The sequence below is a fragment of the Erythrolamprus reginae genome, chromosome 1, assembly GCF_031021105.1.
Source record: "Erythrolamprus reginae isolate rEryReg1 chromosome 1, rEryReg1.hap1, whole genome shotgun sequence".
Lineage (NCBI taxonomy): Eukaryota > Metazoa > Chordata > Lepidosauria > Squamata > Dipsadidae > Erythrolamprus > Erythrolamprus reginae.
In genome coordinates this window covers 306,559,255-306,578,955 of record NC_091950.1, presented here as the reverse complement: position 1 = coordinate 306,578,955, position 19,701 = coordinate 306,559,255, and the positions used below count along the sequence as shown (strand labels likewise).

General features: G+C 36.9%; 1 protein-coding gene across 1 annotated transcript in view; it reads left to right on the top strand.

Moving 5' to 3' along the window:
* Positions 1 to 19,701, top strand: part of LOC139175001 (triadin-like) — a 94,347-nt gene that overhangs the window by 15,998 nt on the left and 58,648 nt on the right. Inside the window, exon 6 of the mRNA XM_070765832.1 lies at positions 8,397 to 8,456. Coding sequence (XP_070621933.1) covers positions 8,397 to 8,456 — 60 coding nt within the window. The remainder of the gene's footprint in view (positions 1 to 8,396; positions 8,457 to 19,701) is intronic.

Genomic DNA, 19,701 nt, shown 5'->3' with positions numbered 1-19,701 from the left:
CGTACAAAATGCAGCTGCGCGGGCGGTCATGGGCCTTCCTAGACATGCCCATGTTTCTCCAAAACTCCACGGACTGCATTGGCTGTTGATTGGTTTCCAGATGCAATTCAAAGTGTTGGTAATGACCTATAAAGTCCTACATGACATCGGGCCAGATTACCTGCGGGACTGCCTTCTACCGCATGAATGCTAGTGACTGGTTAGGTCCCATAGAGTCGGCCTTCTCCATGTCCCGTTAACTAGACAATGTCACTTGGCAGGGCTTAGTCTTCTCTGTGGGGGCTCCGACCCTCTGGAATTAGCTCCGCCCAGAGATTCATACTGCTCCCACCCTCCTCGCCTTCCGCAAGAGTTTTAAGGTTCATCTATCCAGCCAGGCTTGAGGCGATTAGATTCCAGCCCCCTGGCCTATGAATGTTACATATGGCTGTTGTGAGAATTGTTCTTTTAAACAATACTGGGTTTTAAAGATGAGTACACTTAGTTTTTAAATTAATTGGATTTAGATGATTATATTGTATTGTACTTTTTTATTTGTTGTAAGCTGCCCGAATCTTTGGAGAGGGGTGGCATTTAAATCCAATAAAATAAAATAATAAAATAGAATAGAATAGAATAGAATAAAATAAATAATAAAGGTAGACAGAATTTGGGGAATATAGATTTTGAGATCTATGCAATTTATAACTCTTTCTACAATAAGTGCATTGAATGAAGAAAAATTGAGGCATGGGAAAGATTGACCTCTCTGAAAGCTTTTGACATCATTAGCCAGCCAGCCAGCCAATCCCTTTGTCGGCTCTTCTGTGAGATATGTTTCTAGAATGTACATTTCTTTTTTTGAATCCATCCATCTATTCCTCAGTCTCAGGGCTGTTATCTGGTAGGTTAAAATAGGGTCCTCAACCCCCAGGCCAAGCCCTACTATTGGGCCTCAAGAGCCAATTTGAACCAGCCTGTGGAATTGGTGGACGAGTATGTGCACGAGCAGCAGCTGAGTTTGTGTGCTCCAACTGTACTGCTCTAGCAAAACAATCTCCTCTCCCCCACACACCGGTCCATAGAGGCAGAAAGGTTGGGAAACTCTGAGTTAAAATATATAACAAGCAGATAAAAGCCAAAATATAATAAAAAAGACTTAAGTAACTTTGTTTTTCACTCCTGTGCCAATCTCCAAGAGGAACCCCTGAGAGTAAGTGTTCTTATAGATTCTAAAAACCTATCTAGCTCATTAAAAAAACAAACATCCCAGAGTAGCTAGTTTAATGCAATAAGAAATCTATAGATAGGACACAACTAACATTTGGACTCTTTGTCCAAATGGACAAAGACTCAATCTAGACTTCTTTCTTTTTCTCTTAGATGGATATCTTTACTTTTCCACTTCCACTCAACACATTCCATTTTCTCATTGCTTTCTTTTTAAGTGATTTAGTTCTTGCTTGTGGTTCCAGTCAACCATTCTCTGTTTTAAAAAATATTCCAATTCACAGTCTCTAATGTTCATTTTCTCATATTTGTAGTCACCCAACCAGCTTTTGGTGAGTAGCATGAAGAATCAATCCTAAATGAGCTGTTTTCAACTTCATTTGAACTTCCCTGCCCTTTGAATTTCCATTCTTGTTTTTCTTTTTCTCCTACTTCCAATGTTGGACCTCTCCCAAGTCTACTAATGCTTTTCTTTTAAGCACAGTTAGTGGCATTTTGAAAACCTCAGGATTCACATGGGGAAATAGTAGACAAAACGTGTATTATTAGCATTTAAGATGTATCTTTTTAATGATTTACAGAATTTTGAAAATTTCATACAAATCTTCAATTTGAACTGCTTAGGATTTTTGTAGACTCCTTCCTGCTATTTTTTTTCTTTTTAGAAAAAGGGAGGGAAAGGGAAATGAAAGTTTTCCTATTCACCTTCATGCTGTGCAAAAACGCTATATTTTAAAATCTGTTTATGGTTAGGTCCCATAATCTGAGTTATTTCTTAGAAATTATTAGGATTATCTCTTCAGTAAAAAGGTATGCATGTAACTAAAATGACAGCACATGTCAATTTTTAAAATTCTTCCTATTCCTTTGAAAGACTATACAGGATTTCAACATATCTAAATGAAAAACATTTGTGCATCATCTTTAATTTTCAAGCCCTCTTATCTAAATCTTTTTTTTTTGAGACAACTAAACGTGTCAAGAATGGATTTTTCATTTTTAAAAAGATTTATCAGGCACGAACAAGTAGGTCCACATGTGTAGAACTTGAGCTAACTACAGTGATACCTCATCTTACGAACTTAATGGGTTCCGGGATGAGGTTTGTAAAGTGAAACGTTTGTAAGACGAAACAATGTTTCCCATAGGAATCAATAGAAAAGCAATTAATGCATGCAAGCCCAAAACTCACCCCTTTTGCCAGCCGAAGTGCCCGTTTTTGTGCTGCTGGGATTCCCCTGAGGCTCCCTTCCATGGGAAACCCCACCTCCGGACTTCCGTGTTTTTGTGATGCGGTGGGGGAATCCCACCAGGGGTTTCTCAGCAGCGCAAAAATGGCTTCACTGGCAACGGAAATCCGGAGGTGGGGTTTCCCAGCGAGGGGAGCCTCAGCAAAATTGCAGCGTTGTAAAAACACGGAAGTCCTCGAAACCCCACCTCTGGACTTCCATGTTTTTGTGATGCTGCGATTTCGCTGAGGCTCCCCTCGCTGGGAAACCCCACCTCCGGACTTCCATTGCGAGCGAAGCGCCCATTTTTGCACTTCTGGGATTCCCCTGCAGCATTGCAAAAACATGGAAGTCTGGAGGTGGGGTTTCCCATGGAGGGGAGCCTCAGGGGAATTCCAGCAGCGCAAAAATGGGTGCTTCGTTGACAACAGAAGTCCAGAGGCGGGGCATCCCAGTGGCGGTGGTTTGGGTTTGTAAGGTGAAAATAGTTTGGAAGAAGAGGCAAAAAAATCTTAAACCCTGGGTTTGTATCTTGAAAAGTTTGTATGGCAAGGTATCACTGTACTTTATTATAATATGCCTATAATACAGGAATCTCTTTAGTCTAGCAGTTCTTTCCTGGGAATAATTAGATAAGGCTCCATGGAATCCAGGGAGGGCTGGTTCTTGCCCTTTTATAGTTGTTTAGTGTCTTTAGCCCTGTGATTTAGCCTTCTTGCTTGCTAGTCTGGATGCTTCCCAAAAAGTTCAAATAATTAATCCCCAAATTTGTATTAAAATTCTTGGTCTTTTTATTTGGGTTTCTATTTTTGCATGCCTATTTCTGCAAACCTTTTCTGGTATTTGTATTTCTCCAACCAATTTCTCATAATATTATGTGTTTATGTCCATATTTATTCCAATAAACACATTTTTGTGCACACTATTGCCTAATATATGCATTTTATGTCTTTTATTTCCTTGTGAATTTGCATTGCACTCAGAACAGTGTTAGTTATATCCAGAAAGCTTAAAGGGTATGAATATTGTAAATCTGTACAAAAATTAGATTGAAAAAAATATATGTCCCAATTAATTGCACTATGAATATGAATATTATTCTTTAGCCATAGCAGATTAGAAAACAAAATCAAAATTTAGAATTATTTTTTTTTAAAAAAAATCTTTGAACCTTAGCATTACTATTCCTTCATATTCGTTTTTCTGACCTGTTCAATCATTTCTGTCTTTTTGACAGATGTGCCATATAGAAATTGGGAGCACTGGTGGTAAGCTCATATCTGAAGAGATTGCTCTCATTACTCTCTGAATGAGCTTTCAGTTTGAGTAACATGTACTGAGTTGACAAAGGGCTGATAGGGTTATGGTAGGAAGATTGTATGAACTTAATATTTCTTCCTTTGGCAGAGCAATCCTGAGCATGGGATTGCCCTACAAGCTGCAATCCATCAGAACAAAAATTAAAATTGTGAGATTTCTGCATTTCCCTACGATGTCATTTCTGCATAATAAAAAAGAGATTTCCCTGCTCTAGATGTAGATAAAGAGAGGAACATTTGGCTTTCAAACCTTTTCCCAGACATTTTCTACGGCATTGCTTCAGATTTTGTGTTTCCCTGAATTTCAGTCAATTTTTTTTAAAAAAAACTATTAATCTTCTTTAAAATCTGCACTTTATGATTAAATATGGCTAGATGTGTCTTTATCAGATAATGCTGCTATAAATATTTTATAAGGAAAATATAAATACATATATTTAAATGTGTTAATGTGTGAATTTTGACAGAAAGCTTTAAAAAATATTTTAGGCAGAATGGCTACATGAAAGTTTACACATGAAATAGTGATGAAATATACTATATTGATAATAATTAATTTAATAAAAATTTATTAGATTTGTATGCCGCCCCTCTCCGAAGACTTGGGGCGGCTCACAACAGTAAATGTTGTTTTTAATGCTACTCATAATCCATCAGATCAATGTCTGATGCAAACTACAGTGCAGGTACCATAGTTTTACACATATAACCAAAGGTTGTGGTTCTAATCTTATCCAGTTTGTGTTGGAAAAAATATTGATAGAATGAAGTGTAAAACTGGTAGTCTTCATCCTCAGGTCTTTTGTCAAATCCAATATTCTAGTGAAAGACACATCCTAAAGGCGAACAAAAATTGATTGGTTCCACTGCTGTCCCTTCCTCCATCCTCCCACCAAAAAAGGTCTGGAAATGTAATACATGGTGTAATAGACTGAAAGATAATTGAAATGTGCAGTGTAAAGTTTTTAAATTGAAAACTGACACACACGTGTCATAAGCATAAATCAACCCTTTAGCGCAGTGCACATGATTTTTTCTGACGGGATTTTTTTTTTAAAGACCAGGAGGTAATGTGAGTTTTCCAAAGAAAGAATGGAATGGAAACGGCAAAGCAAAACTAGACAATATGCAAATTATATAAACTGCTGCAATTAGTTATTTATTAAAAATAATTTTAAGATATCAGGATTATATTTGTGATGTGAGAAACCTAATGGTTTCCCCAATTCCTTTGATTATTTTTTTTAAAAAAATTCATTCATCCTGGACTGTGGTTCAGTACTGACCTTATACCAAAGATTGCCTGCCAAGGAGTATGAGCTTTCAACAATGGAAATGCTGGGGGGTAAGGGTTACATATCCTCTCCCGTACCAGTTGATCATAATGCATGGTGGCCCTGTGAGTGCTCCAGGAAAGCCAGGGGAAATAAAATCAGAGATTGGAGCAGGGCAATACAACTTGTGATTTTCTAATTTGGACCTCAGTGGAAACCAGAACTGATATTTTTGTGCATTCCTCTTCCAGATGAATATCAGAGGTGGCAATTCATAAAGCTTAACATCCAGTTCTTTCCAGTGGAATTAGTAGAAAAGCATTGCTAATGGAAATAGCCTGTGAAGAGCCCAGAAAGGCAAACTTGACCTAAATTCTTCAACTAGAGCCCAACATTTCCCATCTGTTGAATGTAGTAGCTTTTATTTTGTGGCAGCTGCAGATAAATTAAAAATAAACTTAATACTTTTTATTTAATTGAATAAGAAAATAAATTAGAATCGATAAATCATTTTCTGCCATACAGATTTATCGTGCAGTTAATTTTCTTCTGCCTCAAAATGTTTTAATTTTAAATGGTCTGCAAACTCTTTTTATAATTGGATCCCAAATGCTGCCCAAAGGAAAGGGAAGATGTTTGTTTTTGTGGAGCAGAAAACTAAAATTATGCTGAAATGACCACTACAAGCTCTGCTGACAGTCCAATGACCATTGCGGTTTTCAAAATTGTCACATAGCCCTGCTTGTGACTAGAGACAGGAACTTAGAAGTGATGCAAGGAACTTGGCTCTGGTGAAAGAAAAAAAAATGTATCTGAGACCTGAGGGTAGTAAATTTCAAAGTTGTCTTTCAGTACAAATATTTTGTGCCAAATGGAAATTTATCTTCTGAATGCAAATTCTTTATAGGAGTCGTATAATCACAGAAGTTAATTCTTTTGGATTTATGGACTTATGTATGTATGATTATGTTGCATCAATTATTTTGCAGATGTTTACTTTGTACATGCAGATTTATCTTGTGTGGTGTGTTTTTTTTAAAAAATGTGCTTTTTAAAATGAAGATGAGAGCCAGTTTGATGTAGTGGGTAAGGCACCAGGTTAGAAACTGGGAAATTGTGGTTTCTACCGTTCCTTAGATATGAAACCATCTGAGTGACTTTGAGCCAGTCCTTTTCAGCCCTAGGACAGAAGAAGAAGTAGAAGACACATCGAACATAAAATAATAGAACTGGAAGGGATCTCAGAGGTCTTCTGGTCCAACTCCTTGGTTGAGCGGGAGACCCTATACCATTTCGGACAAATGGATGTCCATCTATCCTGTTGAAAGTCTTCCTTGATGGAATACTCCCAATATCTGAAGGCAAGCTATTGTATTGGTTGAGTGCTCTCACCATTACAAAATTTCTCCTTAGTTCTAGGTTATTTCTCTCTTTGGTTAGCTTCCAACCATTGTTTCAAGAAAAAGAAGGAAGTGTGGGAGAAGGAGGAGGAAGAGGAAGGAAAAGAAGAGGAAGAAGAAGAAGAGGAGGAGGAGGGAGAGGAGGGAGGCATTTGATGCATTGACTTTCAAATTTATATACTATTTCTTTATAAAATGATTGTATGCAAGCATCCTCTGAAGCACAGTTGACACATAGAACAGTGAGCTTTATTTAACACATTTCCCTGCATTTTAGCCTATGTATATATAAATTTGTCACTGTTTAATTAATACATTGCATAAATTTGCTCAAGGTACAGTTCAGTAGTTCTCAACCTGTGGTCTGCAGACCCCTGGGGGCATGCCATGTTATCACAGGGGGTCCATGAAGGCTTGAAGAAATGTTACGATTTAAATTTTGAGTTAAGTCTTGGGGTACTGTGACTGTGGTCCATGACCACAAAAGGTAAGGAGTGAAGAAAAGGTTGAGAACCACTGGTTTTATTGATTGCCTATTTTCACTTGTCAATAGATATTTTTTTAATATCTATTTTAATACAGTTGTCCTATAAATAAATGCCAGAAACATTTGGACTAAATTGCCTGGTTCAGCCCACTTTATTTATTTATTTATTTATTTATTTATTAAATTTATATGCCGCCCCTCTCCGCAGACTCGGGGCGGCTCACAACAGCAACAGAAAAACAATATACTGTATAACACAAATTCAATAATTAGAAAGCTAAAAACCCATAATTTAAAAAACATGCACACAACATACCATACATAAACAGTATAGGCCTGGGGAAGATATTTCAGTTCCCCCATGCCTGACAGCAGAGGTGGGTTTTAAGGAGTTTGCGAAAGGCAAGGAGGGTGGGGGCAGTTCTAATCTCAGGGGAGAGCTGTTTCCAGTGGGTCGGGGCTGCCACAGAGAAGGCTCTTCCCCTGGGACCTGCCAAACAACATTGTTTAGTCTATGTGACCCGGAGATGGCCAACCCTGTGGTACCTAATCGGTCGCTGGGATTCGTGCGGCAGAAGGCGGTCCCGGAGATATTCTGGTCCGATGCCATGAATGCCACTTCATGTTGCTGGACTCAAAACTTTACTCCCCATTGAGCATGATAGCTAGGGCTATTGGATATAGTGGTTCGGTCATCTCTTAAAAGCCTCACATTGTCTATCCCTTAGTTAGTTTAAATGTCCATATTGGAAACATCTAGATTACTCATGTGCAAAGAAAAAAAGAATAATTTCCAGCACTTTTTAAACCTGGCATTCTCTATGTGATCTGGGATTGCAACTCCCAGCTATTTATTTATTTTATTTATTTATTCAATTTTTATGCCGCCCTTCTCCTTAGACTTAGGGTGGCTTACAGCATGTTAGCAATAGCACTTCTTAATAGAGCAAGGCTATTGCCCCCACAATCTGGGTCCTCATTTTACCCACCTTGGAAGAATGGAAGGCTGAGTCAACCTTGAGCCGGTGATGAGATTTGAACAGCTAACCTTCAGATCTACAGTCAGCTTCAGTGGCCTGCAGTACAGTACTCTACCTGCTGCGCCACCCTGGCTCTTTTTACGGCCTTTCGCCCTGCTGATGAATAAGTCTAGACATTTTAGTCCCAACTCTTATGGAAGGTGACTAATTTAGGAAGATGGAGGTAAGGAAAAGAATAGGTGATTTGGTCCTTAAAATTACACCTGATTTAGAAAGTCCTGGCCATTGGAAATATCGTATTTGTAGAGAAAGCCTGAAGAAATTTTCCGTGGAAGAATCTTTAAAAGGACACAGAAACATCATGCTATCATGTTTGGTTACTTCAAGAAATTAACAAATCATTAAGCGTTCCAGTGCAGTACTCTTAAAAAAAAAACTTCATTAAAAAAAATCTAATTATGTCTTATTGCTCTTTCCCCCCTCCTTCTATTCTGCCAGATCAATTTGCATTCTGTCGTTATATGATTGACATGTTTGCACACGGGAATTTGTACACAGGTACTTGAAATGAATGCTGTCAATGAAATGTTTGGTTTTTCTCAGAGCTTCTACTATTTTGTGCTCTTCAAATATCTCTCCCTGTGTTTGTGTGTGTGTGTGTGTATTGTTAAACATGGAAACTGAGAGTGCACAGGTTAAATAAAGCATATTAACAAATGGCTTGATCCATTAAAGCTTCTAATAAATGTTTCTGTAGTTGCATGCATTTAACTTAGTGTCAATATAAAAAGATGAAAATCAGTGGGGATTTAATAAAGAAGGAAGATGCTTTCTTTAGCAGATGGCATACTGATTGTTTGCATGATGCTTTTATGCTATATAAGAGATAAAATATTTACTTGAAGGTTTCACTTTCTTAAGATAATAGAAAACATCAAAAGGCTGACCAAAAAGATAATAATAATCAAAAGCAGAGACAAATATCTTATGAAGATATTTTGAACCAGTTGGAATAATTGTGTTATAATTGTGTGCGTGGGATTATACTGATGCATAACTGCACACACAGAGAGAGTCCCAATCTAAAATAAATCTCGAAGTCCCAAAATAAAATCTCCTTTCTGTACAGTTTGCTAAAATGTTCTGACCGTGACTGATGATAATTAACATCATCATGTCATCAATTTTGAGATAAATAACAGGTGAAAAATAGTATTCAAAACCAAAAAATGGAAATATGACATTTTTAAAAATCCGAAAGAAACATCTACCCTTCCCCCCCAAACCGCAGTCCTTCCCATCTACTTTACAGCTCTGAAACAATGTGGCATTGTGATAACAAGGACAAGATTGTTTCTGGGGGGGGGGGGGGGAAGGATGGCGACTTGCTAAAATATTTTAGAAGCTAATTATTGTCATGAAAAATGATGAATTAATTTAAAGTGTGGGAAACTTGAAAGACATTCAAATTCTCTATATAATAAATGTAGCGATTAGGTAGGCTTGCCTTTGGATCATGAAAAACAGCTCATCCCCCCCTCCCCCCCGATCTTGATGAGATTCAAGGTTCTTCAACATTTAGAGAAAGGGATATAATTACCAATGCCACTTGCCTCCTGTTTGTTGACAAAATTAAAATACATTGTTCTGCCTCGTGTAGGATGTACATCCACGTCCTTTTCTAAAATGGCACCTCCTTCCATTTCCATTTCTTTTCCATTTCTAAAACAAGCAGAAATGTTTTGAATATAAAAGTATTTTATATTTTATATTTATATAGACCAAGAATATAAATATATTGCTTTTGTACCTGGGCATTTTAAAGTGAGTTGCTATTGCTAAAAAAAAAAAATTCTACAGAAACCTTTCTAAGGTTTGTTTCTCAATATTTATATTCCCAAAGAGAAAATAATTCAAAAAATGCCATGAAGTATATATTCCTAAGACTGCAGTTCTTATCCCCACTAAGATAAAGTAACAGGTCTTAAGTAAATAGCTTCTTATTGTTTAGAATGTCAAGACCATAGTCCAATCTACTTCTGAGATATACCAACAGTTCCCACAACAATTAATTAATTTTAATTTATTAATTTATTAATTTATTAATTTTGTCCAATACACAATGAGAGTTTTAGTGGTGTTATATATATATATATATATATATATATATATATATATATATATATATATATATATATATATATATATATATGTAGATTGTTCTGAGTTCGGGTTTTGCCCTGTGTAATGTTTTGCATGTCTATGCGACGTTTCGGTGAAATCACATTCACCATCATCAGGCTGGAGTTCCAATCTTTGTGTTTTTGCAAATGAATATTAGCAACTGACATTTCTTCTTAGCATGTAGTGTGGGGGTGGAGATTTGCTTTGAATGTAGCAAATAGATTGGGTGACTATGCTTCCGTGATCTGATTGGTTGGTGTAATCATGGTTATAGAAGGAATGGCATGAAGATTATGAAGTGTTTTGTTTAAGTCTGATTTCCAAATATAAAATTCTAAAATCATAATAATTAAAGGATTGACATATTGATTATAATGAGGTGTTTATTTTGTTTAAGGCTGGTTTCCAAATCTCTGGCAGGCGCGAGGTATCATCCCTTTTATTTAAACAAAAAGATCTTTTTTCAATTTCAATAGCTTCTAGAGAGATTCTTTTATATAAATTCTCTGTTTTGTGGAGTAATTTAGTTTTTTCAAAGTCAATTTCGTGCCCTGTTTTTTTTAATGTGCTGGACAAGGGAGGAGGTCTTCTCCTGTTTCTTGACTGCATTCATATGTTCTGCCATGCGCTGGCTCACTCTTCGGTTAGTTTGTCCAATGTATGTGGCTGCACATGTTTTGCAAGGGATTTCATAGATACCTTGGTATTCTAATTGGATTTTATCTTTGGGGCTCCTTAGGATATTAGATATTTTTTGGTTAGTGCAAAATGAGGTTTTGATGTTATGTTTTTGTAGAATTTTACTAATTTTATCCGTGGTGCCTTTGATGTAAGGAAGGATGGTGGTGCCATTGTCCTGTTCTTGATCTTGTTTTTTGGGGGGTGTCTCTTTATTGATTAGGTTTGTTATTGTTTTCTCTTTGAATCCATTAGAAATTAGTACATCTTTGAGTTTGTTCAATTCAGTTTTTAAGTGCTCATGGTCAGCTAAGCGTTTGGTTCTGGTGATGAGAGTTTTGGCCACTGAGGTGATTTGTGCGGGGTGGTGGTGTGAGTGTGCATTTAGATAACGGTTGGTATGGGTTTTCTTTTGGTAGATAGTATGTCCTAGGCTGCCATTGGGTTTTTTATAGACCAGTACATCTAGAAAGGGAAGTTGATCATTGATTTCTGTTTCCATAGTAAACTGTATTTTGGGGTGTAGGTTGTTGAGATGAGTGAGGAAATTGTCTAGTTTTTCTTTATCATGTGGCCAAATTACAAAGGTATCATCAACATATCTCAGCCAAAGTTTGGGTTTGTATTTGGCTTGCTCTAAAGCATTATTTTCGAAATATTCCATATAGAGGTTGGCTATGACAGGTGATAGAGGTGATCCCATGGGGGCTCCCTCTATTTGTTTATATCTTTGTTCATTATAGATGAAGTATGTATTGGTCAGGCAGTGGTTGGTAAGGTCTAGGATATATTTGGGGGGTTTGTGTTTGTCTTGGATAGCTGTCAAGGCTTCTGTAATAGGTATTTGTGTGAACAGGGACACGACATCGAAACTTACAAGTAGGTCATCGGGTTGTAGGTTTTGTTTTTTAATTATTTGTATAAAGTGGGATGAATTTTGAACATATGAGGTAATAGTTTCTGTATATGGTTGAAGGTATTTGGCTAAAAATTTGGCAAGGTTTTGTAGAGGGGAGCCTATAGAACTGACTATTGGCCTGAGAGGTATTCCTTCTTTGTGTATTTTTGGAAGGCCATAGAGTTTTGGACATATGGAAGATTTTTCTCTGGGGATGATTTTTTGCTGGATTTCTTCGCTGATGGGAGAGGCCTTGATTTTAGATTTGGTGGTTTTTTCTAGGTAGGTGGTAGGATCTGTGCTTAGGAGTTTGTAGGCTGGGTTTTTTAGTAGATTTGTCATTTTTTCTTTGTATTCTGCTGTGTTCATTACTATAGTGGAGTTTCCTTTATCAGCTGGGAGAATTATTATATCCTGGTTTTTCTTTAGATTGATAAGTGCCTCTCTTTCTTCCTGCTGTATGTTGCTTTTTGGAGGTTTACTAGAGCACAGAATATTAGTGACTTGGAGTCTGATTTTGTTAGCAGTATCTGGGTTGATTTTATGTAAAGTTGTTTCAATTCCACATATGATATTTTCAGTTGGTATTCGTCTTGGAGTTATTGCAAAATTAAATCCTTTTGAAAGAATATTGGTTTCTGTAGTGGTGAGTATCTTGTCTGGTATGTTATGTACTGTTTTGGTCATAAGTTGTTGTGGAGGGCTGGGTTTTTGCTGTACCTCTAGTATTTGGAGTTTCTTATTATGTGTGTCTGTTTTGTATTGGGTTTCTGTTTCTGCCCTCCAGATTGATATTTGTTTGAATTTATCCCAGAGTAAAGGGTGTATTTGGTTACTGATTTTAAGGTGAAGAGAGAGTAGACTTTTGTTGATTTCATCAAGTATGAATCTTTTTTTGTGGAGTTCATTTCTGATTAGGGCTAATTCAGTTCTTTTTAGGATCCTCTCTATGGTTGGGGTTTTTGGGTGGAATTTTAGTTGGAAGTATTTGGGAATTATTTTTTTGTCCCTGCAGTTGCGTAGGAATGTGAGATCACATAAGATGGAGGCTTTTCTGACTTCAAGTTTTTCATAGGTCCTAGTCAGTAGGAAAGTGTCCTCCCCGTAGAGGCAAGATATTTGTTTTCGTAAATTTTCACGGGTATATGTATGTAGATTGTTCTGAGTTCGGGTTTTGCCCTGTGTAATGTTTTGCATGTCTATGCGACGTTTCGGTGAAATCACATTCACCATCATCAGGCTGGAGTTCCAATCTTTGTGTTTTTGCAAATGAATATTAGCAACTGACATTTCTTCTTAGCATGTAGTGTGGGGGTGGAGATTTGCTTTGAATGTAGCAAATAGATTGGGTGACTATGCTTCCGTGATCTGATTGGTTGGTGTAATCATGGTTATAGAAGGAATGGCATGAAGATTATGAAGTGTTTTGTTTAAGTCTGATTTCCAAATATAAAATTCTAAAATCATAATAATTAAAGGATTGACATATTGATTATAATGAGGTGTTTATTTTGTTTAAGGCTGGTTTCCAAATCTCTGGCAGGCGCGAGGTATCATCCCTTTTATTTAAACAAAAAGATCTTTTTTCAATTTCAATAGCTTCTAGAGAGATTCTTTTATATAAATTCTCTGTTTTGTGGAGTAATTTAGTTTTTTCAAAGTCAATTTCGTGCCCTGTTTTTTTTAATGTGCTGGACAAGGGAGGAGGTCTTCTCCTGTTTCTTGACTGCATTCATATGTTCTGCCATGCGCTGGCTCACTCTTCGGTTAGTTTGTCCAATGTATGTGGCTGCACATGTTTTGCAAGGGATTTCATAGATACCTTGGTATTCTAATTGGATTTTATCTTTGGGGCTCCTTAGGATATTAGATATTTTTTGGTTAGTGCAAAATGAGGTTTTGATGTTATGTTTTTGTAGAATTTTACTAATTTTATCCGTGGTGCCTTTGATGTAAGGAAGGATGGTGGTGCCATTGTCCTGTTCTTGATCTTGTTTTTTGGGGGGTGTCTCTTTATTGATTAGGTTTGTTATTGTTTTCTCTTTGAATCCATTAGAAATTAGTACATCTTTGAGTTTGTTCAATTCAGTTTTTAAGTGCTCATGGTCAGCTAAGCGTTTGGTTCTGGTGATGAGAGTTTTGGCCACTGAGGTGATTTGTGCGGGGTGGTGGTGTGAGTGTGCATTTAGATAACGGTTGGTATGGGTTTTCTTTTGGTAGATAGTATGTCCTAGGCTGCCATTGGGTTTTTTATAGACCAGTACATCTAGAAAGGGAAGTTGATCATTGATTTCTGTTTCCATAGTAAACTGTATTTTGGGGTGTAGGTTGTTGAGATGAGTGAGGAAATTGTCTAGTTTTTCTTTATCATGTGGCCAAATTACAAAGGTATCATCAACATATCTCAGCCAAAGTTTGGGTTTGTATTTGGCTTGCTCTAAAGCATTATTTTCGAAATATTCCATATAGAGGTTGGCTATGACAGGTGATAGAGGTGATCCCATGGGGGCTCCCTCTATTTGTTTATATCTTTGTTCATTATAGATGAAGTATGTATTGGTCAGGCAGTGGTTGGTAAGGTCTAGGATATATTTGGGGGGTTTGTGTTTGTCTTGGATAGCTGTCAAGGCTTCTGTAATAGGTATTTGTGTGAACAGGGACACGACATCGAAACTTACAAGTAGGTCATCGGGTTGTAGGTTTTGTTTTTTAATTATTTGTATAAAGTGGGATGAATTTTGAACATATGAGGTAATAGTTTCTGTATATGGTTGAAGGTATTTGGCTAAAAATTTGGCAAGGTTTTGTAGAGGGGAGCCTATAGAACTGACTATTGGCCTGAGAGGTATTCCTTCTTTGTGTATTTTTGGAAGGCCATAGAGTTTTGGACATATGGAAGATTTTTCTCTGGGGATGATTTTTTGCTGGATTTCTTCGCTGATGGGAGAGGCCTTGATTTTAGATTTGGTGGTTTTTTCTAGGTAGGTGGTAGGATCTGTGCTTAGGAGTTTGTAGGCTGGGTTTTTTAGTAGATTTGTCATTTTTTCTTTGTATTCTGCTGTGTTCATTACTATAGTGGAGTTTCCTTTATCAGCTGGGAGAATTATTATATCCTGGTTTTTCTTTAGATTGATAAGTGCCTCTCTTTCTTCCTGCTGTATGTTGCTTTTTGGAGGTTTACTAGAGCACAGAATATTAGTGACTTGGAGTCTGATTTTGTTAGCAGTATCTGGGTTGATTTTATGTAAAGTTGTTTCAATTCCACATATGATATTTTCAGTTGGTATTCGTCTTGGAGTTATTGCAAAATTAAATCCTTTTGAAAGAATATTGGTTTCTGTAGTGGTGAGTATCTTGTCTGGTATGTTATGTACTGTTTTGGTCATAAGTTGTTGTGGAGGGCTGGGTTTTTGCTGTACCTCTAGTATTTGGAGTTTCTTATTATGTGTGTCTGTTTTGTATTGGGTTTCTGTTTCTGCCCTCCAGATTGATATTTGTTTGAATTTATCCCAGAGTAAAGGGTGTATTTGGTTACTGATTTTAAGGTGAAGAGAGAGTAGACTTTTGTTGATTTCATCAAGTATGAATCTTTTTTTGTGGAGTTCATTTCTGATTAGGGCTAATTCAGTTCTTTTTAGGATCCTCTCTATGGTTGGGGTTTTTGGGTGGAATTTTAGTTGGAAGTATTTGGGAATTATTTTTTTGTCCCTGCAGTTGCGTAGGAATGTGAGATCACATAAGATGGAGGCTTTTCTGACTTCAAGTTTTTCATAGGTCCTAGTCAGTAGGAAAGTGTCCTCCCCGTAGAGGCAAGATATTTGTTTTCGTAAATTTTCACGGGTATATGTATGTAGATTGTTCTGAGTTCGGGTTTTGCCCTGTGTAATGTTTTGCATGTCTATGCGACGTTTCGGTGAAATCACATTCACCATCATCAGGCTGGAGTTCCAATCTTTGTGTTTTTGCAAATGAATATTAGCAACTGACATTTCTTCTTAGCATGTAGTGTGGGGGTGGAGATTTGCTTTGAATGTAGCAAATAGATTGGGTGACTATGCTTCCGTGATCTGATTGGTTGGTGTAATCATGGTTATAGAAGGAATGGCATGAAGATTATGAAGTGTTTTGTTTAAGTCTGATTTCCAAATATAAAATTCTAAAATCATAATAATTAAAGGATTGACATATTGATTATAATGAGGTGTTTATTTTGTTTAAGGCTGGTTTCCAAATCTCTGGCAGGCGCGAGGTATCATCCCTTTTATTTAAACAAAAAGATCTTTTTTCAATTTCAATAGCTTCTAGAGAGATTCTTTTATATAAATTCTCTGTTTTGTGGAGTAATTTAGTTTTTTCAAAGTCAATTTCGTGCCCTGTTTTTTTAATGTGCTGGACAAGGGAGGAGGTCTTCTCCTGTTTCTTGACTGCATTCATATGTTCTGCCATGCGCTGGCTCACTCTTCGGTTAGTTTGTCCAATGTATGTGGCTGCACATGTTTTGCAAGGGATTTCATAGATACCTTGGTATTCTAATTGGATTTTATCTTTGGGGCTCCTTAGGATATTAGATATTTTTTGGTTAGTGCAAAATGAGGTTTTGATGTTATGTTTTTGTAGAATTTTACTAATTTTATCCGTGGTGCCTTTGATGTAAGGAAGGATGGTGGTGCCATTGTCCTGTTCTTGATCTTGTTTTTTGGGGGGTGTCTCTTTATTGATTAGGTTTGTTATTGTTTTCTCTTTGAATCCATTAGAAATTAGTACATCTTTGAGTTTGTTCAATTCAGTTTTTAAGTGCTCATGGTCAGCTAAGCGTTTGGTTCTGGTGATGAGAGTTTTGGCCACTGAGGTGATTTGTGCGGGGTGGTGGTGTGAGTGTGCATTTAGATAACGGTTGGTATGGGTTTTCTTTTGGTAGATAGTATGTCCTAGGCTGCCATTGGGTTTTTTATAGACCAGTACATCTAGAAAGGGAAGTTGATCATTGATTTCTGTTTCCATAGTAAACTGTATTTTGGGGTGTAGGTTGTTGAGATGAGTGAGGAAATTGTCTAGTTTTTCTTTACCATGTGGCCAAATTACAAAGGTATCATCAACATATCTCAGCCAAAGTTTGGGTTTGTATTTGGCTTGCTCTAAAGCATTATTTTCGAAATATTCCATATAGAGGTTGGCTATGACAGGTGATAGAGGTGATCCCATGGGGGCTCCCTCTATTTGTTTATATCTTTGTTCATTATAGATGAAGTATGTATTGGTCAGGCAGTGGTTGGTAAGGTCTAGGATATATTTGGGGGGTTTGTGTTTGTCTTGGATAGCTGTCAAGGCTTCTGTAATAGGTATTTGTGTGAACAGGGACACGACATCGAAACTTACAAGTAGGTCATCGGGTTGTAGGTTTTGTTTTTTAATTATTTGTATAAAGTGGGATGAATTTTGAACATATGAGGTAATAGTTTCTGTATATGGTTGAAGGTATTTGGCTAAAAATTTGGCAAGGTTTTGTAGAGGGGAGCCTATAGAACTGACTATTGGCCTGAGAGGTATTCCTTCTTTGTGTATTTTTGGAAGGCCATAGAGTTTTGGACATATGGAAGATTTTTCTCTGGGGATGATTTTTTGCTGGATTTCTTCGCTGATGGGAGAGGCCTTGATTTTAGATTTGGTGGTTTTTTCTAGGTAGGTGGTAGGATCTGTGCTTAGGAGTTTGTAGGCTGGGTTTTTTAGTAGATTTGTCATTTTTTCTTTGTATTCTGCTGTGTTCATTACTATAGTGGAGTTTCCTTTATCAGCTGGGAGAATTATTATATCCTGGTTTTTCTTTAGATTGATAAGTGCCTCTCTTTCTTCCTGCTGTATGTTGCTTTTTGGAGGTTTACTAGAGCACAGAATATTAGTGACTTGGAGTCTGATTTTGTTAGCAGTATCTGGGTTGATTTTATGTAAAGTTGTTTCAATTCCACATATGATATTTTCAGTTGGTATTCGTCTTGGAGTTATTGCAAAATTAAATCCTTTTGAAAGAATATTGGTTTCTGTAGTGGTGAGTATCTTGTCTGATATGTTATGTACTGTTTTGGTCATAAGTTGTTGTGGAGGGCTGGGTTTTTGCTGTACCTCTAGTATTTGGAGTTTCTTATTATGTGTGTCTGTTTTGTATTGGGTTTCTGTTTCTGCCCTCCAGATTGATATTTGTTTGAATTTATCCCAGAGTAAAGGGTGTATTTGGTTACTGATTTTAAGGTGAAGAGAGAGTAGACTTTTGTTGATTTCATCAAGTATGAATCTTTTTTTGTGGAGTTCATTTCTGATTAGGGCTAATTCAGTTCTTTTTAGGATCCTCTCTATGGTTGGGGTTTTTGGGTGGAATTTTAGTTGGAAGTATTTGGGAATTATTTTTTTGTCCCTGCAGTTGCGTAGGAATGTGAGATCACATAAGATGGAGGCTTTTCTGACTTCAAGTTTTTCATAGGTCCTAGTCAGTAGGAAAGTGTCCTCCCCGTAGAGGCAAGATATTTGTTTTCGTAAATTTTCACGGGTATATGTATGTAGATTGTTCTGAGTTCGGGTTTTGCCCTGTGTAATGTTTTGCATGTCTATGCGACGTTTCGGTGAAATCACATTCACCATCATCAGGCTGGAGTTCCAATCTTTGTGTTTTTGCAAATGAATATTAGCAACTGACATTTCTTCTTAGCATGTAGTGTGGGGGTGGAGATTTGCTTTGAATGTAGCAAATAGATTGGGTGACTATGCTTCCGTGATCTGATTGGTTGGTGTAATCATGGTTATAGAAGGAATGGCATGAAGATTATGAAGTGTTTTGTTTAAGTCTGATTTCCAAATATAAAATTCTAAAATCATAATAATTAAAGGATTGACATATTGATTATAATGAGGTGTTTATTTTGTTTAAGGCTGGTTTCCAAATCTCTGGCAGGCGCGAGGTATCATCCCTTTTATTTAAACAAAAAGATCTTTTTTCAATTTCAATAGCTTCTAGAGAGATTCTTTTATATAAATTCTCTGTTTTGTGGAGTAATTTAGTTTTTTCAAAGTCAATTTCGTGCCCTGTTTTTTTAATGTGCTGGACAAGGGAGGAGGTCTTCTCCTGTTTCTTGACTGCATTCATATGTTCTGCCATGCGCTGGCTCACTCTTCGGTTAGTTTGTCCAATGTATGTGGCTGCACATGTTTTGCAAGGGATTTCATAGATACCTTGGTATTCTAATTGGATTTTATCTTTGGGGCTCCTTAGGATATTAGATATTTTTTGGTTAGTGCAAAATGAGGTTTTGATGTTATGTTTTTGTAGAATTTTACTAATTTTATCCGTGGTGCCTTTGATGTAAGGAAGGATGGTGGTGCCATTGTCCTGTTCTTGATCTTGTTTTTTGGGGGGTGTCTCTTTATTGATTAGGTTTGTTATTGTTTTCTCTTTGAATCCATTAGAAATTAGTACATCTTTGAGTTTGTTCAATTCAGTTTTTAAGTGCTCATGGTCAGCTAAGCGTTTGGTTCTGGTGATGAGAGTTTTGGCCACTGAGGTGATTTGTGCGGGGTGGTGGTGTGAGTGTGCATTTAGATAACGGTTGGTATGGGTTTTCTTTTGGTAGATAGTATGTCCTAGGCTGCCATTGGGTTTTTTATAGACCAGTACATCTAGAAAGGGAAGTTGATCATTGATTTCTGTTTCCATAGTAAACTGTATTTTGGGGTGTAGGTTGTTGAGATGAGTGAGGAAATTGTCTAGTTTTTCTTTACCATGTGGCCAAATTACAAAGGTATCATCAACATATCTCAGCCAAAGTTTGGGTTTGTATTTGGCTTGCTCTAAAGCATTATTTTCGAAATATTCCATATAGAGGTTGGCTATGACAGGTGATAGAGGTGATCCCATGGGGGCTCCCTCTATTTGTTTATATCTTTGTTCATTATAGATGAAGTATGTATTGGTCAGGCAGTGGTTGGTAAGGTCTAGGATATATTTGGGGGGTTTGTGTTTGTCTTGGATAGCTGTCAAGGCTTCTGTAATAGGTATTT